Source organism: Danio aesculapii, chromosome 17, assembly GCF_903798145.1.
Source record: "Danio aesculapii chromosome 17, fDanAes4.1, whole genome shotgun sequence".
NCBI classification, from domain to species: domain Eukaryota; kingdom Metazoa; phylum Chordata; class Actinopteri; order Cypriniformes; family Danionidae; genus Danio; species Danio aesculapii.
The window spans coordinates 25,646,869-25,662,684 of NC_079451.1; the positions used below are offsets into that span (position 1 = coordinate 25,646,869).

Below are 15,816 nucleotides of genomic sequence, written 5' to 3' on the forward strand. Positions count from 1 at the left end.
TTTTTTAACATAATTTATTTAGTACTTAGTCAGCAGAGTTTAAAGTGCTACAGAAGGTATTTTAACTCAATGACGGATATTGTACATGGAGCTATTCTGTACTCACGTTTGCAATTTCAAGTCAGTGATGCAAAACAGTTCATCTAAAAAGTCCATCTCAGATTGCTGACTTAATCTTACTATAAGTGCTCCACTCAGAGCTTCATGTGAGTTAGCCATGGCCACTTATTTACAAGTACACATGGAATTTAATCTATTATGGTTACCAATTTATTTCAAGGTGATCCTATATTCCATCATACTACATAGCTTTAAATCACTCATTTTCCATGAAGACAGTGACTGGCCACCACCTATCGGCAGTGTATATACTCCTGTCAATTTCTTTTTCAAATACATGCCAAATGATGTTTATCAGAACAAGGATTTTTTCACAGTATTTCCTATAATATTTTTTCTTCTGAAGAATATAATATTATTTGTTTTATTTTGGCTAGAATAAATAGTTTATAATTGGTTTTAAAACCATTTTAAGGTCAATATTATACGTCCCCTTAAGCAATTGTTATACAATGTTTTGCTTAATAACCCTAATTTGCGTTTAAATGTCACTTTAAGCTGAATACTAGTATCTTAAAAAATATCTAGTAAAATATTATGTTCTGTCATCATGCCAAAGATAAAATAAATCAGTTATTAGAAATTAGTTATTAAAACTATTATGTTTAGAAATGTGTTGAACAAATCTTTCCGTTAAACAGAAATTGGGGAGAAAATATACAGGGGGGCTAATAATTCTGACTTCAACTGTGTATATCCCTGACAATCCTAAACCAGCAAATATACAAGCACAAAAAACACATTAATCAAAGTATTGTTCAATTATGAATGTTAAAAAAATCAGCACAACAAAAACTGATATATCATTTATTAATCCTGCTCTTGTTTACAGACTCTCCGCGTGCAAGTCGAAACAGTTTGGAAGTAAAAAAATCTACAGAAAGAAGTCCTTCCCCACAGGAACTGAACCGCTCCAGCACCAGCTCTTGTCCTGATATGGCAGGACTAAGAGTAAGAACACTTTGCACCTTTTCCTAGTCAAGCAAGATGTGTTTTTGGAGAGCTACTGTATTGATTTTTCACCCTTCAGCGTGGTACACTTGAGTGCACCATGAGTCATTGAAAAGCCATTTGTTTGAGTCATTTAATAATAAAGTGTTTGATTGTGCCAGATCAGATGGCATCGGCAGAAGGTCTGTTTTAAATCCTGTGATCGCCAGCTAATTATATGTTTCTTTTTACCACAGGAGGAAAAAGAGAATAAGAAGAGCTCTACTAAAGGTCAGGCATGGACATGCTCATTAACTATTTTCTCAAGGGTTGTTTTTTTTTTTCAATGCAAATTAATGACTCTTTGTTGATTTGTGTTGTATTTAAGGAATGCGGACAGCGATGAGCCGCAGGAGGGTGTCCTGTCGTGAACTCGGTCGTCCTGACTGTGATGGATGGCTCTGGAAGAAGAGAAAAGAAGCAGGTGTCTTCATGACTCAGAAATGGCAGAGATTTTGGTTCGTCCTGAAAGGTCCAACGCTGTATTGGTATAACAGCCAGCAGGTTTGTGTGAATTTACTTGTAATTCAATACCAAATTTAATTCAGCTTCTGTTAAAATATTTCCAGAGGCGACATGGTGGCTCAGTGGTTAGCACTGTCGCCTCACAGCAAGAAGGTCACTGGTTCAGGTCCCAGCTGGGTCAGTTGGCATTTCTGTGTGGAGTTTGCATGATCTCCTCGTGTTGGCATGGGTTTTCCCTGGGTGCTCCAGTTTCCCCCACAAGTCCAAAGATATGCACTATAGGTGAATTGAATTAACTAAATCGGCAGTTGTGTATGTGTGTGAATGAGTGTGTATGGATATTTCCCAGTACTGGGTTGCAGCTGGCACCCGCTGCGTAAAACATATGCTTGATAAGTTGAGGGTTCATTCCGCTGTGGTGACACCTAATTAATAAAGGGACTAAGCTGAAGAAAAATGAATGAATGAATGAATGAATGAATGAATAAAATATTCCCCCAGATCTATCACTCATTAATAACCTGCCCTGTCTCTTTGTTTTCTGATGAACTTTCACTTTACTCTTACTTACTTTATGTACATAACAACCCCTAATAAACTTTTCTCCAGCTTTTCTCAAGCTAATCAACATGCTATTATGACGTTTTTTTGTGTGAATATTGTTGTGATTTGGACTATTTATTCGAGAAGAACCCGTGTTTACATTTGAAATGCTGAGCATGTGTAACATTTAGCTTTTTCAAACAATGCTAAAATAACTTGTTTCTGTTTTATTATAAGACCCTACGTTTGATCACAATCAGAAGTTATTACAAATTGTCAGTGGTTGTGCAGTGGGTAGCGCTGTTGCCTCACAGCAAGAAGGTCGCTGGTTAGAACCACGGCTGGGTCAGTTGACATTTCTGTGTGGAGTTTGCATGTTCTCCCGTAATGGCGTGGGTTTCCTCCAGGTGCTCCGGTTTCCCCCACAGTCCAAAGACATGGGCTATAGGTGAATTCAGTAAGCTAAATTGGCCATAGTGTGTGTGCGTGGGTGTAAATGCAAGAGTGTATGGGAGTTTCCCAGTGCTTGGTTGTGGCTGGACCGGTATCTGTATAACATATGCTGGAAAAGTTGGTGGTTCATTCCGCTGTGGCGACTACTGATTAATAAAGGGATTAAGCTGAAAAGAAAATGAATAATGAATGAATGAATGTTTGATTTTGAGTATAAGTGTAGTATTTTTGCTGTTAAATGTTGTAGGGACACACAAATAGGGTAATTTGGTTTGGCTGCAGATTAACAATTTTATTAGCCCTCCTGTGAAATTATTTCTCAAATATTTCCCAAGTGATGTTTGAGAGAGCAAGGAAATTTGGCAATCACTGGATTTCCTATAATATTTTTCTGTTAGTGACATTATAATTATTTCTTCAAGTTTGGCTGGAATAAAAGCTGTATTATTTTTTTTAATGATTTTTAAGATCAATATTATTATCGCCCGTAAGATTTTTTTTCAATTGGCTACAGAACAACGCACTGTTGTTCAATGACTTGCCTAATTAACCTAACATCCACAGATAATCTAATTGACCCAGGTATGCCTATAAATTAAATCCAAGTCAATTCATGTTTATTTCTATATCACTTTTACAATTTAGATTGTGTCAAAGCAGCTTAACATAGAACAGGGTATCTGCGGGGTCTTAAAAAGTATTAAAAGTAGATAAATCGATTATGAGAAAATTAGGGCCCTTAAAAGAAATAAAAAGTCTTAATCACAATTTTATGAAGTCTTAAATTTTGTTCAGGCGTTGTCCAAAGTGTCTGACTCCAAAAAAAGCTTAAATATATTTATTTTCCTCCTAATATTAACAATGGCGTGCTCGATCCACACGATTGGTTCAGGCCGGGGCGTGTCCGGCAAAGCTCCTCCGTCTGGGTGAAGTCGCGTAATTTGCGACAAAAGTGAGAAGGTGATGTGACACTCTCCACATGTAGCGAAACTATACAGCAAAACAGACGACAAAATGGGAAAATGTAAGTTTGTGTACTCCTGGTTGGAGAAAGACAAGTTTAAACAGTGGCTGAAGCCTATCGCTGAAAACAACCACATAATTTATAAACATAATAATCTTTCAAGCTTTGCTTCTTCTGAGTTCTGTAGCATGGTCGTGCTCTGTTGATTTATTTTACTACAACTGTTTATTAACAATTGTTTATAAAGTTAAAGGCTTGATACTGATTAGAGCTTGAAGTGGCGATGAGGTCTTCAAATATTCTGAGAAGGTCTTTAAAAAGTCTTAAAAAGGTATTGAAATTACCTTTAGGATTACTTCATATAACCTGTAGAAGTTCTAGTAAATTGAAACTGCGTCAGTCCAGTTTTCAGAGTTGAAGTTCAGTTCAGTGTGGTTTTATTTTCACTGCTGAAAGTCCAAACACTGAAGAGCAAATCCATCTATGCGCAGCTCCAAAAGTCACAAACCAAGCTAGCCAGTGGCGACAGTGACGAAATTGCTTGTCAAGCCGAATTAGTATCTTGCAAAATAACTGGTAAGATATTACTTTGTCATCATGCCAAAGACATAAAAATAATTATTAGAACTTATTAGGTATTAAAGGAATTGTTTAAAATTGCTGAAAAAAACAATCTTCAATAAACAGCTCTTGGGAAAAATGTCAAAGGAGGGTAATAAATTTGCCTTCAATTTAAGTTGATGCATGCAATAATCAAAAATGGAGGTCATATTAATTTTGTCTGCACGTGTTTACAAAAAAACACACAAACCGCTGACAACTTGGTTTTAATTTGATTAATTTAATCTTAATTGAACAGTTTATTATATCAAGCTTATCTGTTTCAGCCAGAGTTACAATATCAGTGCATCTCCAACTCTGAAGAAAATCTACTTATACATACAACAAAGTAATTACAGAAGCCATGTTTGTGTTACAGGAGGAGAAGGCGGAGGGCTTAATCAAGATCGGCAGCTACAATATTGAGAGCGCAGGAGAGCACAAGAGGAAGTAGTGAGTATCTTCCTGCATTATACAGAACACGCAGCCGCTGGTTACCCATTCATTATCTGCAGGCGTTTCTGTTGACTGAACAACATTAAACTCCATTCAGCGATGCTGTTTGTATTCACACTGTATTAAAGAAACAGAAGTCGGCTCTGAGAGTGAGAGTATGAGACGCGGGAGGGCAGTTAGCCAGAGATGTGTGAATAAAACAATTACACTTTACATTCCTCGGATCTTCCCCCGCAGAACAGCACAACCTGCCACCATGATGACAAATGACTCTTCATTTTTTCATTAAGCTGCTAAAGCCTCTGCCACGAGATTAATGATTACTATCATCTGATCTCTTTCTCTTCTCTCTTGTCTTCTAGTGTGTTTAAAATGTGCCACCCGCGCTTCCAGAATTTTTTCTTCGCTGCTGATAACGTCACCGACATGAGCAAGTGAGTGTGGCCGCAAAAATAAACAAGCATTTTCTCGAAACGACAGCCAGTCTTGACATTATATGTTAGAAAGCATTTTGCAAAAAAGATTATTGAGTAGCGAAATGTCACGGTAGGTAGATCTCACTGCACACCTGCAGCTTCTCCTCATGTGCAAATGATTGTGCTTTGACCTTTTGAATTTAAATAGATTCATTAGATGCAGGGATGCTGGGTTTTTAAAGATAGAGTCTGCAACTTCTGTGATGTGAAAGGATTTTTAGGTTAGTGTGAAAGACAAGTAGAATAAGGCCAACTTCAATGGAATTCTGAATAAATAGCATATACTGACAGCTATTACACAGTGTGCGGCTTTAGCTGAGTTTTTTACTCTCTCTGCACTGTTTTATTCATTAAATGAATTATGCAAATGAAGTAATGGTGTAAAGACAATCTCAAAATTTATGCCGAGCACACTTTGCATGATAATTCCAGATCTTGTGGGTCATTTCTGAGCGCTAATTCTACCATGATCTAGCTTGGGCAATTCATTCTTAATTATTTCACAAATCGCTTAATTTTATTAGATTCGATTTTTTTTAGATTCAACTTTATTGTCATTACACATGTACGAGTATGTATAAGGCAACGGAATACAGTTTAAGTCTAACCAGGAGTGCAATAACAGCAAGTGTAGGATGTAGGTATAAGTAGGCCCACACGCAATCTGCGCGTGCAGAATTCTACAGATTTCCAAAGATTTTTAGCCCATCATTGATTCTGTTTATTTACTTGTGTAAATATGTGTTTATTTATATTTATTCAGTTTTTAAATGAATTACAGTAATATTAATGACTAATATAAAAATGTTCCTATGATTTATTTACAGTACAGTTTGTAAAGTAATATTTTCTGTCTTTTAGTAGATATATTATATGAGAGACTTGCTTTGTTTACCAAATAAATTGAATCTAATTGGATTTGCATTGTAAACATTAAATAAAAGTTAAAAAGGTATTATTTTTATTTTATATATCAAGGTTTTAGTTACGATACTCCCAAAATCATTCCGTATAAATCCACAGATTTTTAACAAAATTCTCAGCAGAAATAGCAAAAAATGTCAGCAGATTCTGTCTGGCCCTAGGTATAAGTTATAAAGTGCAATTATAGAACAACTATGGGTAATATTTACAGATGGATGCACTGTGAACATTATATACAGGTTGTATTAACTATGATCAGAGATTTACAATAAATTAATATATGTACAGGTTTCTATTAATAATCAGAAGTATGCAGATATATTTGAACATAATTACAAATGTGTATGTGCTGACTTTGCTGTAGGGATAAAAGGGATGGTAAGGGAACAGTGGGATGAAGAGAAAGGGAAGTAAAAGGATAAACAGTGAACAGGTAGGTAGGTTGATCAGGGGTCCTACGATGATGCCTAGAGACTCAGAGCGGGGGTACCGTCTCTGTAATATTTTGGTAGAGTGATTGGACCCTCAGATTCAACCTAGGAGTAAAGAGAGAGTTCGAGAGGACGAGAAGAACAGTGCTAGATGCTGGTCTGCCTTAAATAAGTTTTCAGGGAGAAGGTGATTGGTTAAGGAGACAAAGTGTGGCGTGGTTCCGCTGTCTAACCTTTGTTAACAAGTTAGCTATATTTAGTGCAATAAAGTGCAATGAATATGTACAATTTTAAATGTGAAAATTAATTAGTACAGTTATTATGGGGAGTATAAGTTATGAGGAGAGTGTGGGGGTGTAAGAGGAGGGGCAAAAGAGTCAGTGGGGGGCAGAGTTCAAAAGGGAGACAGTTCTGGGGAAAAAGCTGTTCCTCAGTCTGCTGGTTAATATTATAGAGGAAAACATGGTAAAATAATTATTTAGGTAGCTTAGATTACTAGAATATCACTGGCTGATAGAAAGTTTTTGTGCAAATGTAGGGATAGTATCCAACTAGGAAGTATCCAACTAGAGCAAACTAGAGCAAACAACTAGAGCAAACAATTTGCTGCTAGTACATTTATTTTAGTTTATCAGCTGCATATGAGCTACATATGTTGTAATTAAATATACTTGAGGAAGGTTCACCCAAAAATGAAAGTTCTGTCAATAATTACTCAGCCTCATCCTGTTCCAAACCATACATGTTTTGGATCAAATCTGAGAGCTCCCTCATCCTCCATAGACAGAAATAATTCTGACTTATTCAAAGTCAATAGAGGTTCCAAAAAACATTGTCAGAGCAGACCACATGACTTTGGTGATTCTATCTAAATATTACGAAGCTACGACAATCCTTTTGTATACATTTAAAACAAAAATGGATGCCAGATGCCCACACAGAACTTCCTTCTGTTTGAAATAAAGCACAGGCATATCTAAGATAATGCGTCAGAGGTGTAATTAAGCAGGACATGTGAGTGCGTGCCCTATACTGACACTGAGGAGAAAAAATGCTGAATAAAAAAAGCTTATTTTTGTTTAATGTTCACACAAAAGTATTCTCATAGCTTTAGAATATTTAAGTTGAACAACTAAAAACACATGGACTTGTTTTTTGTTTTGTATTTTTCTGGATTTAATCTCTTTGTGTTGCGAAGATGAACGTCTCAGGGGGTTGCAAGGACATAAGGGTGAATAATTAATAACAGTTAAAATTTTTAGGCTTTTTTAAGTATACTGATTTTATTGTGAATCCTCTCTTTGCTTTTTAAACTGCTGAAAAAAAAACCTATTGTGACAATAATTTTTAGTACACGGTCAGATAATTCAACAGCCTCTGCAGTAATTCAGGCCTGAGCAGTTTATATAACAGAAGCACTTCAGATTGAAGATCTTTCACATTGCAGGATTTGTCCCATGATGACCAGCCAGACTCAGGTACTTGTTACCTCTAAATATAGAGCTGGTGATATGATGTTCATGAGAGAGCCCTGGTCAGTTAGGTTAGCCATCATGTATCATTCCCCACTCATTTGCCAATTGATAATATTAGTCCGCTCAGGTGACTTAGTTTGTCTCATCTGAAGAGATTTATGCCTTTTATGTCCACTATTTCCAGGCACAGCTGTTCAGATACTCTGTTGCCAGGTTGCAGTGGTCGATGAAAAGCCTCAGTATGAAACGCTATGATCTCTAAAATGACTGTTAATGAGTTTGACCTCGTGAGCTTCAGTAAAGCAGTGATTCAGCAAACGCTGGATCAGATGCTCTTTAGCGTTCTAGACAAAGTGAATGCCAGAGCTTTTAACCTATTAAACACTCCAACTTTATGTTTACCTGCGTATTATTTCTATTTTCGACAGCACACAAACGTATTTGTCCGTTTTTAAGCATTCGGGTTTTCTGACAGATCAACTATGCCCCCTACTGGTCATCACCTAGTACAATATAAAACAAGTTCTGTGCAAACGTCAAGCTTGTGAGACACGTGGTTTGCCTTTGTTATCGATTTGTGTTTTCATACTGTTTTTTTCCTTGTCCATTTTTTAACAGATGGATAAATTGCTTACACAAGAAACACAAGAAATATGCCCAGAGTCAGCCAGACAGTGAAGAAGGTATGGAAACAACACACTCTTTATATATATATATATATATATATATATATATATATATATATATATATATATATATATATATATATATATATATATATATATATATATAGCTGTTATGTCTGCACTGCTAAATTAGAATTAAAATACATCTGATTTCTGTACCTCCACTGAAAGTCTGTTAAAACTCAAACTGTGATGCTTCAAAACGTCTGTAAAGAATAAGATCATGGTGTCTTTATCAGTATTCAAAGGTAAATTCGTTGTTCACACCGGAAATTCAGCAGTCCAGGACTAAAATGGATTTCATAGAAACATCAACATACTTTACAACACTATAAAATGTATAACATATAGATAAATAAATATTTAAATGCAACAATATGAATTGATTAGCAGTTTATTTTACGTGTCCTAATGAGATATCACTTCATCCATGTTATTTTTAATGCAGAAATTAGCTGTTGTTAGGAAATATGAGAAAAATAATTAAGTGCACTAAATTGTAAAGCATGTGCTAAAAGCATTGTGTTAATTATTTAAAGTAATAGTTCATTTACTTATTGTTACAAACCTGGTTGAGTTTCTTTCTTCTTTCACAAAGAAAGACAAACTGAAGATGATGCAAAAAATCAGCCGTTGACTCTCCATAGTATTTTTGTTCCTACTTTCGATGTCAATGCCTGGTTTTTTGCAATATTCTTCAGAATATTATATACATTTTTAATATGATTGTGATTCTGGTAAAATACATTTACTTAATCTCTGTGCTGCCTTATGTTTTGCTACATTTGCTGCTTTTGTGTTATATTTTCAATGTCAGAGGATTTTGGTGTAATTTTGGTTGTGCTGGATTAATGATTGAGGTTTCTTTTGTCAGACTGTTACAGTGAAACTGAGTCTGAGGAGGAATCATCACGTTCACCACTTCCTCATCGGAAGAAACTCAATACGGTGAGGATTAATATACACGCATGCACAAACAGAGCACACACTCTCACAAACACACATGTAAATGCAGTTCTATACACACACCAAAACAGATAATAATAAAATGTTATTTACTGGGATAGACCACTTCAAGATAAAACATTTTTCATCTTTTGTGTGTGTGTGGAACATCATCACACTATTTACACCGCTGTTTAAAAAAACAGTAAAAAATATTACAAATTATTTTTTTAAATATATTTAAATTAATTTATGTGATACCAAATCAGTCATTATTCATAGGGTGGGCCATTTATATGGATACACCTCAATAAACTTATTGGGAATTTCACAAGAAAAACAATGGTGTGCTTGGTTTTAGACAAAACTTTATTCTTTCCTGAGTTATTTACAAGCCTCCTCACATACTAATGTGCCACAAACAGGACGTTAATATCACCAACCATTCCCATTTTATTAGGGTGTATCCATATAAATGGCCCACCCTGTAGTATTTGGTATCACATACTGTACACTTTCAGAAATCAACAGGTTGATTTGGAGCTCATTAACATTTATTATCAATTTCAAAAACATTTGTGCATATTTCTTGTTTTCTGGAATCTTTGATGCTTTTTTATGTTCCTCTTTACTGTCCGTTTTGATCAACTTACATGATCTTCCTCAGTAAAATTATAATTTTTAATGCTTAATAAAATGTTCTCATCATTTTGTCATAGAAAACTCAAACTCAATCAAACACACTTCCTCGAACGAAAGGAAAGCAGAACAGGATGTCAGAGCCAATAACCATTTCACAAGCAACGGGCAGTAAAATTGCAGGTAAAGGAACTGCCCATCAGCTACTTTATATATTATATCTACACATGCCTAAAACTCTAACCATAAACCAAGCCTATCATAAACAAGCAAATGCTCTCTTTGACTCTCAGGAAATGTAGATGAGATGGATGAAATGTTCAACAGTTTGAAAAAAGGAGGAGTGACTCTGATTGGTCAGAATCAGCCGGTGACTCACGACCAGCTTCGTAAATCCTTCATCAAACGCAACAAAAACCCGGTTATCAATGAGAAGATCCACACACTCCGTGCCCTGCAGAGCACATTGAAGGTCAGATGCCAATTTTAAAGGGTTATGAGCTGCCTTTTGTATTTTGTAATGTTCTCTGGGGTATATTAAGATCATCATTTAGCGTTAATAGGCTATTTTCTGTTCTGTTTTGACTGTTCATCATCAGAATATCAATTGAGTAGATATAGCAGATTGTAGACTTGGAAGTAAATGTCTACTAATGTGATTGGCTAACAGTTTGTTTTATTTAAAGAAGTTGTGTGACAGCGGTGTCAGGGGCGCCCCCAAGGGGTGGCTGTGGGAAAACTTTGGCCACCCCAATATGATTTTGCTGTTGACATTATTAATTTAAATGGACTTATGTAAATTCCCAATATTTCAATAAATAAATAAAATGGAGCCACTAAATTATTGTTGGTGCCACTGACTTAGCTAATTCACTACCTCTACCCCTCGGCGCTGGTTTAAAGCTGGTGAAAGCAAAATGACGCATGCGCCCAGAAATGCATTCCCCAGCGCCTCACGCACTCCTGTGTGAATCCATGTTGTTTACATGCACGCCGATAAAATACGCGCCGCTCATGCGGCGTGAAACCGAGGTAACAGACTTTTGTGTCTGTGTCGGCACGCAGCGAGTTTTGCAAGTCGACTAAACTAAAGTTTATATAATATGATGATGATGATGTAACTTTTACTAAGCATGGCTATAAAGCAGAAAGGAGGGATAAAGAGTCAGGAAGGGAAGACTTCATAACATTATTAACTATCGGCCATGAGTCGGGTCTAAGACAACAGATAATTCCATAAAACATATTTTTTTTATATTCTTTAAAATTGTCATAATTAATATCCATGCTAAAGGTTTCTTAAGTGGTCTTAGCATATCACTCCAGTTGTTTTGCATTGTTTTCCAGTAACATTTAGTATTGATTTCTGGTATTTATTTAGAATAATAATTGTGTGATAATATTAAGAAAAATTTTATTTATTTAGAATAAATATAAATAAATTGTTATATTTATTGAATAACAAATCTAACAATTTAAGGGGGGAGGGGGGTGTATGGGGTGGTTCACCCAGGGTGTCATTTAAACTAGAACCACCACTGCCCTACCCGATTATCGTTGACAGCAGGCACACACCTTCAATAGACAGCAATGGCAATTTAATATTTACCTGAAGGTTCATCAATAGAAGAAGCCGCATTAATAATTTTATGGCTCAAAAAGGGATATGGATAAATAATATTATTAGGGTCTGTATAGTGAGTGTGTGTGTATATAGTAATGTCTTATATACATTACTATATACACACACATATATATACATGAACTATTCATTATTCTGCAACACAGACATGTTTTTATTTCAATTATTAGTTCATTCAATGTATAAATAGCTTCTAACAAACAGTATAATTGTTTATCAGAAAAACAATATCAAAAAATCCATATTAGAAAATAATGTACAATTATCAATAGGGGTGATTAAAATGGCAGCTCACTCCTGAACAGAAGGAGAAAGAAGAGGTGTGGCGTGCTGCTTTTAGCATCTGTTTCCATGGTGACCCATGGTTTCGACATCCTATTGAGAATGTCTTGTATGTTCAGGGTTAACATATGCTAAGTTGACTGAACTGACATGCCTTAAAAAAGGAGATTTAGGGTTAATCAACTTTGTAGGGATGCAATGATTCACTTCACTCACGATTCGATACGATTCACGATACTAATCTCACTATCTAATCACGATTTTAAACAGAATTATTTGAAACAAATTTAAGTTGAAGAGCCCTTTCATTTTTTCTTAAATGCTGCACTTTTTTTGCAAAATAATATATTTTCTGCCGTAACTAAATTGCTATTTAAAAAAAAACAAGAATAATACAAACTAAAGAAGACTCATTAATATAAACAAAGTAAAACTGTGACAGTGCTGGGATTTTACAATTTAAAAAAGAAATATCAGCATATCTCTGTTTTGTGGCATAAGCTGAGGTCTTTGCACATTAACAAAGTGCCCTGCTGATGAAAAAACTCTTTCACTAGGGACTGAGATGGTTGGTGTTGAGAGGAAAGCCTTTCCTAAACCAGAGAGCAGTGTGTACACAGGTGGTCAATAGGCCCTCTGGCCACTGGCATAAAAAACGGATTATAAAATGACTAATTATATAGTAGGATAGAGACAGGAGTTGAACATGATTATGAAGGTGAAGAATTAATATTACTTGTATAATTAATCTGTATTAGTATTAGTGTGATACACTCAAGAAGAGATAATCTTGAAATATTCAATAATAATGAGCTAATTATTAAAATATGCATAAACTAATTTGAAAAGGAGAGGGTAAACATAACATAATACCTGGTTCTGTAACAGAACAATTTTCTCATTCAGTCTGAAAAACATCCCCACACTTTTGCTATTAAAACACCGATGCATTGTGATCTCCATATCACTCATAGGAACAAGCGAAGCTGCAAATTATATGGTCCGCATGGTTTGGCTTATTAATAGGTTATTTTTTGCGTATAGATGTCTGAGACAGTAGTTTTTCACTGTGCTGATGGTTTATGTTTATCGTATTTGTTGTTCTGTTTGTGCAAGTAACGGTCTTCTCATAGTATTTGCACACAGTTTGTGTTTTGTCTGGCACACTTTACTACTGTCATTTTAAACCCACCTCTTGCATGCCGTTGATGTGCAGGTAAAGCGAGTTTGCGCCTGTAAACACAGAGCCCTCTTCTGTTCAAAAAATGTATCGCAATTCATTCAACATTTCAACCGATTTGGATCGTCACATTTTGAATCGATTTTCAACCGGCTCATGGTGAATCATTACATCCCTACAACTCAGAGTGGAGATGTTAAGTTAACCTTGCTTTCTAGAATTCACCCCTGAATGTCTTCAGAAGAACTTTATCAGTTGCTTTCTGTGCTGACCTACATATTCCACTCATTATCAACTGTAATATGAATCTGTGGGAGGAACTAAACATGCAGTGATGTATATCTTCAGTGGAGGCGGAGTTTATCTACAATATTATGTGGTTAAGGGATTCATTCCACAACCTGATTGGCTTCAATATAAGCAGTTTTTTTGACTGACAACAAAAACAATTCTGAAATGTATGCATTGGTGTATTGTACAATGACCCCATATATGTATATCATAAACAGATCATAACAGATATAAGATCAATAACTTTTGATTTCTCAGTTCATGTTCTCTTTTACCACACAAAAAATGAACTTATCAGGATTACACAATATTTCTCATTGGCTGCTTGTGCTTTCTAGGCAAAGGAGGCGGAGCTTCATCTGATCAACAGGATCCTGGAGGATTCAGAGTTCACACCGCAGAAGTATCGTCAGTGGAAGCAGTTCAATGAAGAGCTGCTGCAGGACATCGAGAAACTGCAAAAACTAAAAGACTCACCCAGTACAGACACAGTGAACAAGGCAAGCGACGAGGCGAGAGCACTGAGTCTGAGTGATGGAGAACAGCTAGTGGACGCAGAGGCTCCTGATGATGGAGAGTCCACTCCTACAAATGCACAGGTGCCCATGCAAACGCAGAGCACAGACACAGACGAAACATCACCAGACAGCTACTTTTACATATGACACGTCTACAGAACTTACGACAATTAAATGTGACCGTTTTCCTCCTGCGCTGTAGGCAAACGTAACTAAAACAGAAAGTGCAACACTGGGATAACTGTTGGGATCTGAATTGCATAGTAAGATCTGTCATCTGGAGTTCAGAACTACTTTACACGTCTGCAAAAGAACAAATCTAACTTTAGGCACTTGCTGAGAACATTGATTATGCTGATGTTTGTAGTTTTAAATAATATTTTAGATGAATTATATTGACATGATACATGTTTGTTTTTACTTCAGGTGAGTATGTGAGATTTGCATAATTAGGACAACAAGAAAGTATTCCTTTTATACATATATTTTATTATTTTTATAACAGAGGGCTCAATTTACAGCTGGTATTAAAAAGATGCATTTTTGTGTAACGGATCACAAGTAGACAACACTGAATATAAGTGCAAATGGGGACTGAAGCATTTTGAGCATGTCCACTGTTGATCACTTCTTGAAGATTTTGAAAACTGGGGTGCGTTTATGTGTTCAATCCTATCAAACAACCACAAAAGACTGCCTAATCTTCACTTGCTGAACTAATTATTAAAGGCCAACTATTTTACCCCTTTTTCACCCATCAAGTTATTTATTATACCTTTCAGAAGGATTTTTCTGCTCTGAACACATGTAGCTGTTTAATGCTAGTTCTCTCGCCCACTGTTCCGGCGTGCCTGTCAGGGTGTTTTTCATTTCCTTTATTTTATTTAGCCAGGAGATCACATGAGACAGTACTGTCTCTTCTTCCAGTGAGACTTGGTTTTTGCACGGTTACCCCGCCCACCGAATTGATTGACAGCCACGTATTAACATCTCAACAACTCCTACATCATGTTGCGGTGGGCCTCAAAACGGGAGGGATTTGGATCATATTTTAACGTCAGGAAATTTTAAAAAAGAGACTTATTGTCTTTATATCACCCCAGTATGACTGTGGACACACTATACCTACTCAGTTCCAAACAGCTTCCAAAGATGATTTTCATCATAGGTGCCCTTTAAAGTTTTCTTAATCCACATTAGCAAAACAGGATTTAAATGTTTGGTTTTCAGGCAGTAAAATGTAAAAAAAACCCTCAATGTTCTCTTGTTCTGTGACACTAACTTACAGAGCAGAAATGAAAGTATGTAAATTTGTAATATTAGATTAAAAGATCAGTAAAAGCAAATACTGTTTAAAAAAAGCATGAACGTGGACAAAACCTGGTATTTAAAAGTGTAAAACTTCATCTTCTTGTGATCTTTTGGACAAAACTCATCCTAATGCCTATTGTAAACAGGCCTATAAGTTTTCTGGTAATGCAGATCCTGAAAACAAGGTTAGACTCAGCAAGTATATTTCCTGGGGAAAAGAATGGATACCTCATTGTGCATAGTGTTTGTATTGAATGCCCAGAAATGGTCATTTCCCCACAATTGCCACACAGTGGCGCTGGTGTTTTGTTCACGAGGAGCAGACACATCTTCCTTTGAGAATTTTAGTGTTTATCACAAGTGTATGTTTGTGCATATATGCACTGTATGTTCATATTGTTGCACCTGAATCTTCTCTTTTTATC

General features: G+C 35.9%; 1 protein-coding gene across 2 annotated transcripts in view; it reads left to right on the forward strand.

Moving 5' to 3' along the window:
- cnksr1 (connector enhancer of kinase suppressor of Ras 1) overlaps positions 1 to 14,827 on the forward strand; it is a 56,529-nt gene extending 41,702 nt beyond the window's left edge. For both annotated transcript variants that reach the window (XM_056476966.1, XM_056476967.1), the window contains 10 exons: positions 953 to 1,071; positions 1,308 to 1,341; positions 1,439 to 1,614; positions 4,515 to 4,588; positions 4,954 to 5,025; positions 8,516 to 8,580; positions 9,458 to 9,531; positions 10,248 to 10,350; positions 10,461 to 10,639; positions 13,901 to 14,827. In XM_056476966.1, coding sequence (XP_056332941.1) covers positions 953 to 1,071; positions 1,308 to 1,341; positions 1,439 to 1,614; positions 4,515 to 4,588; positions 4,954 to 5,025; positions 8,516 to 8,580; positions 9,458 to 9,531; positions 10,248 to 10,350; positions 10,461 to 10,639; positions 13,901 to 14,227 — 1,223 coding nt within the window. In that variant the 3' untranslated portion in view covers positions 14,228 to 14,827. The remainder of the gene's footprint in view (positions 1 to 952; positions 1,072 to 1,307; positions 1,342 to 1,438; positions 1,615 to 4,514; positions 4,589 to 4,953; positions 5,026 to 8,515; positions 8,581 to 9,457; positions 9,532 to 10,247; positions 10,351 to 10,460; positions 10,640 to 13,900) is intronic.
- The last annotated feature ends 989 nt before the right edge of the window (positions 14,828 to 15,816 follow it).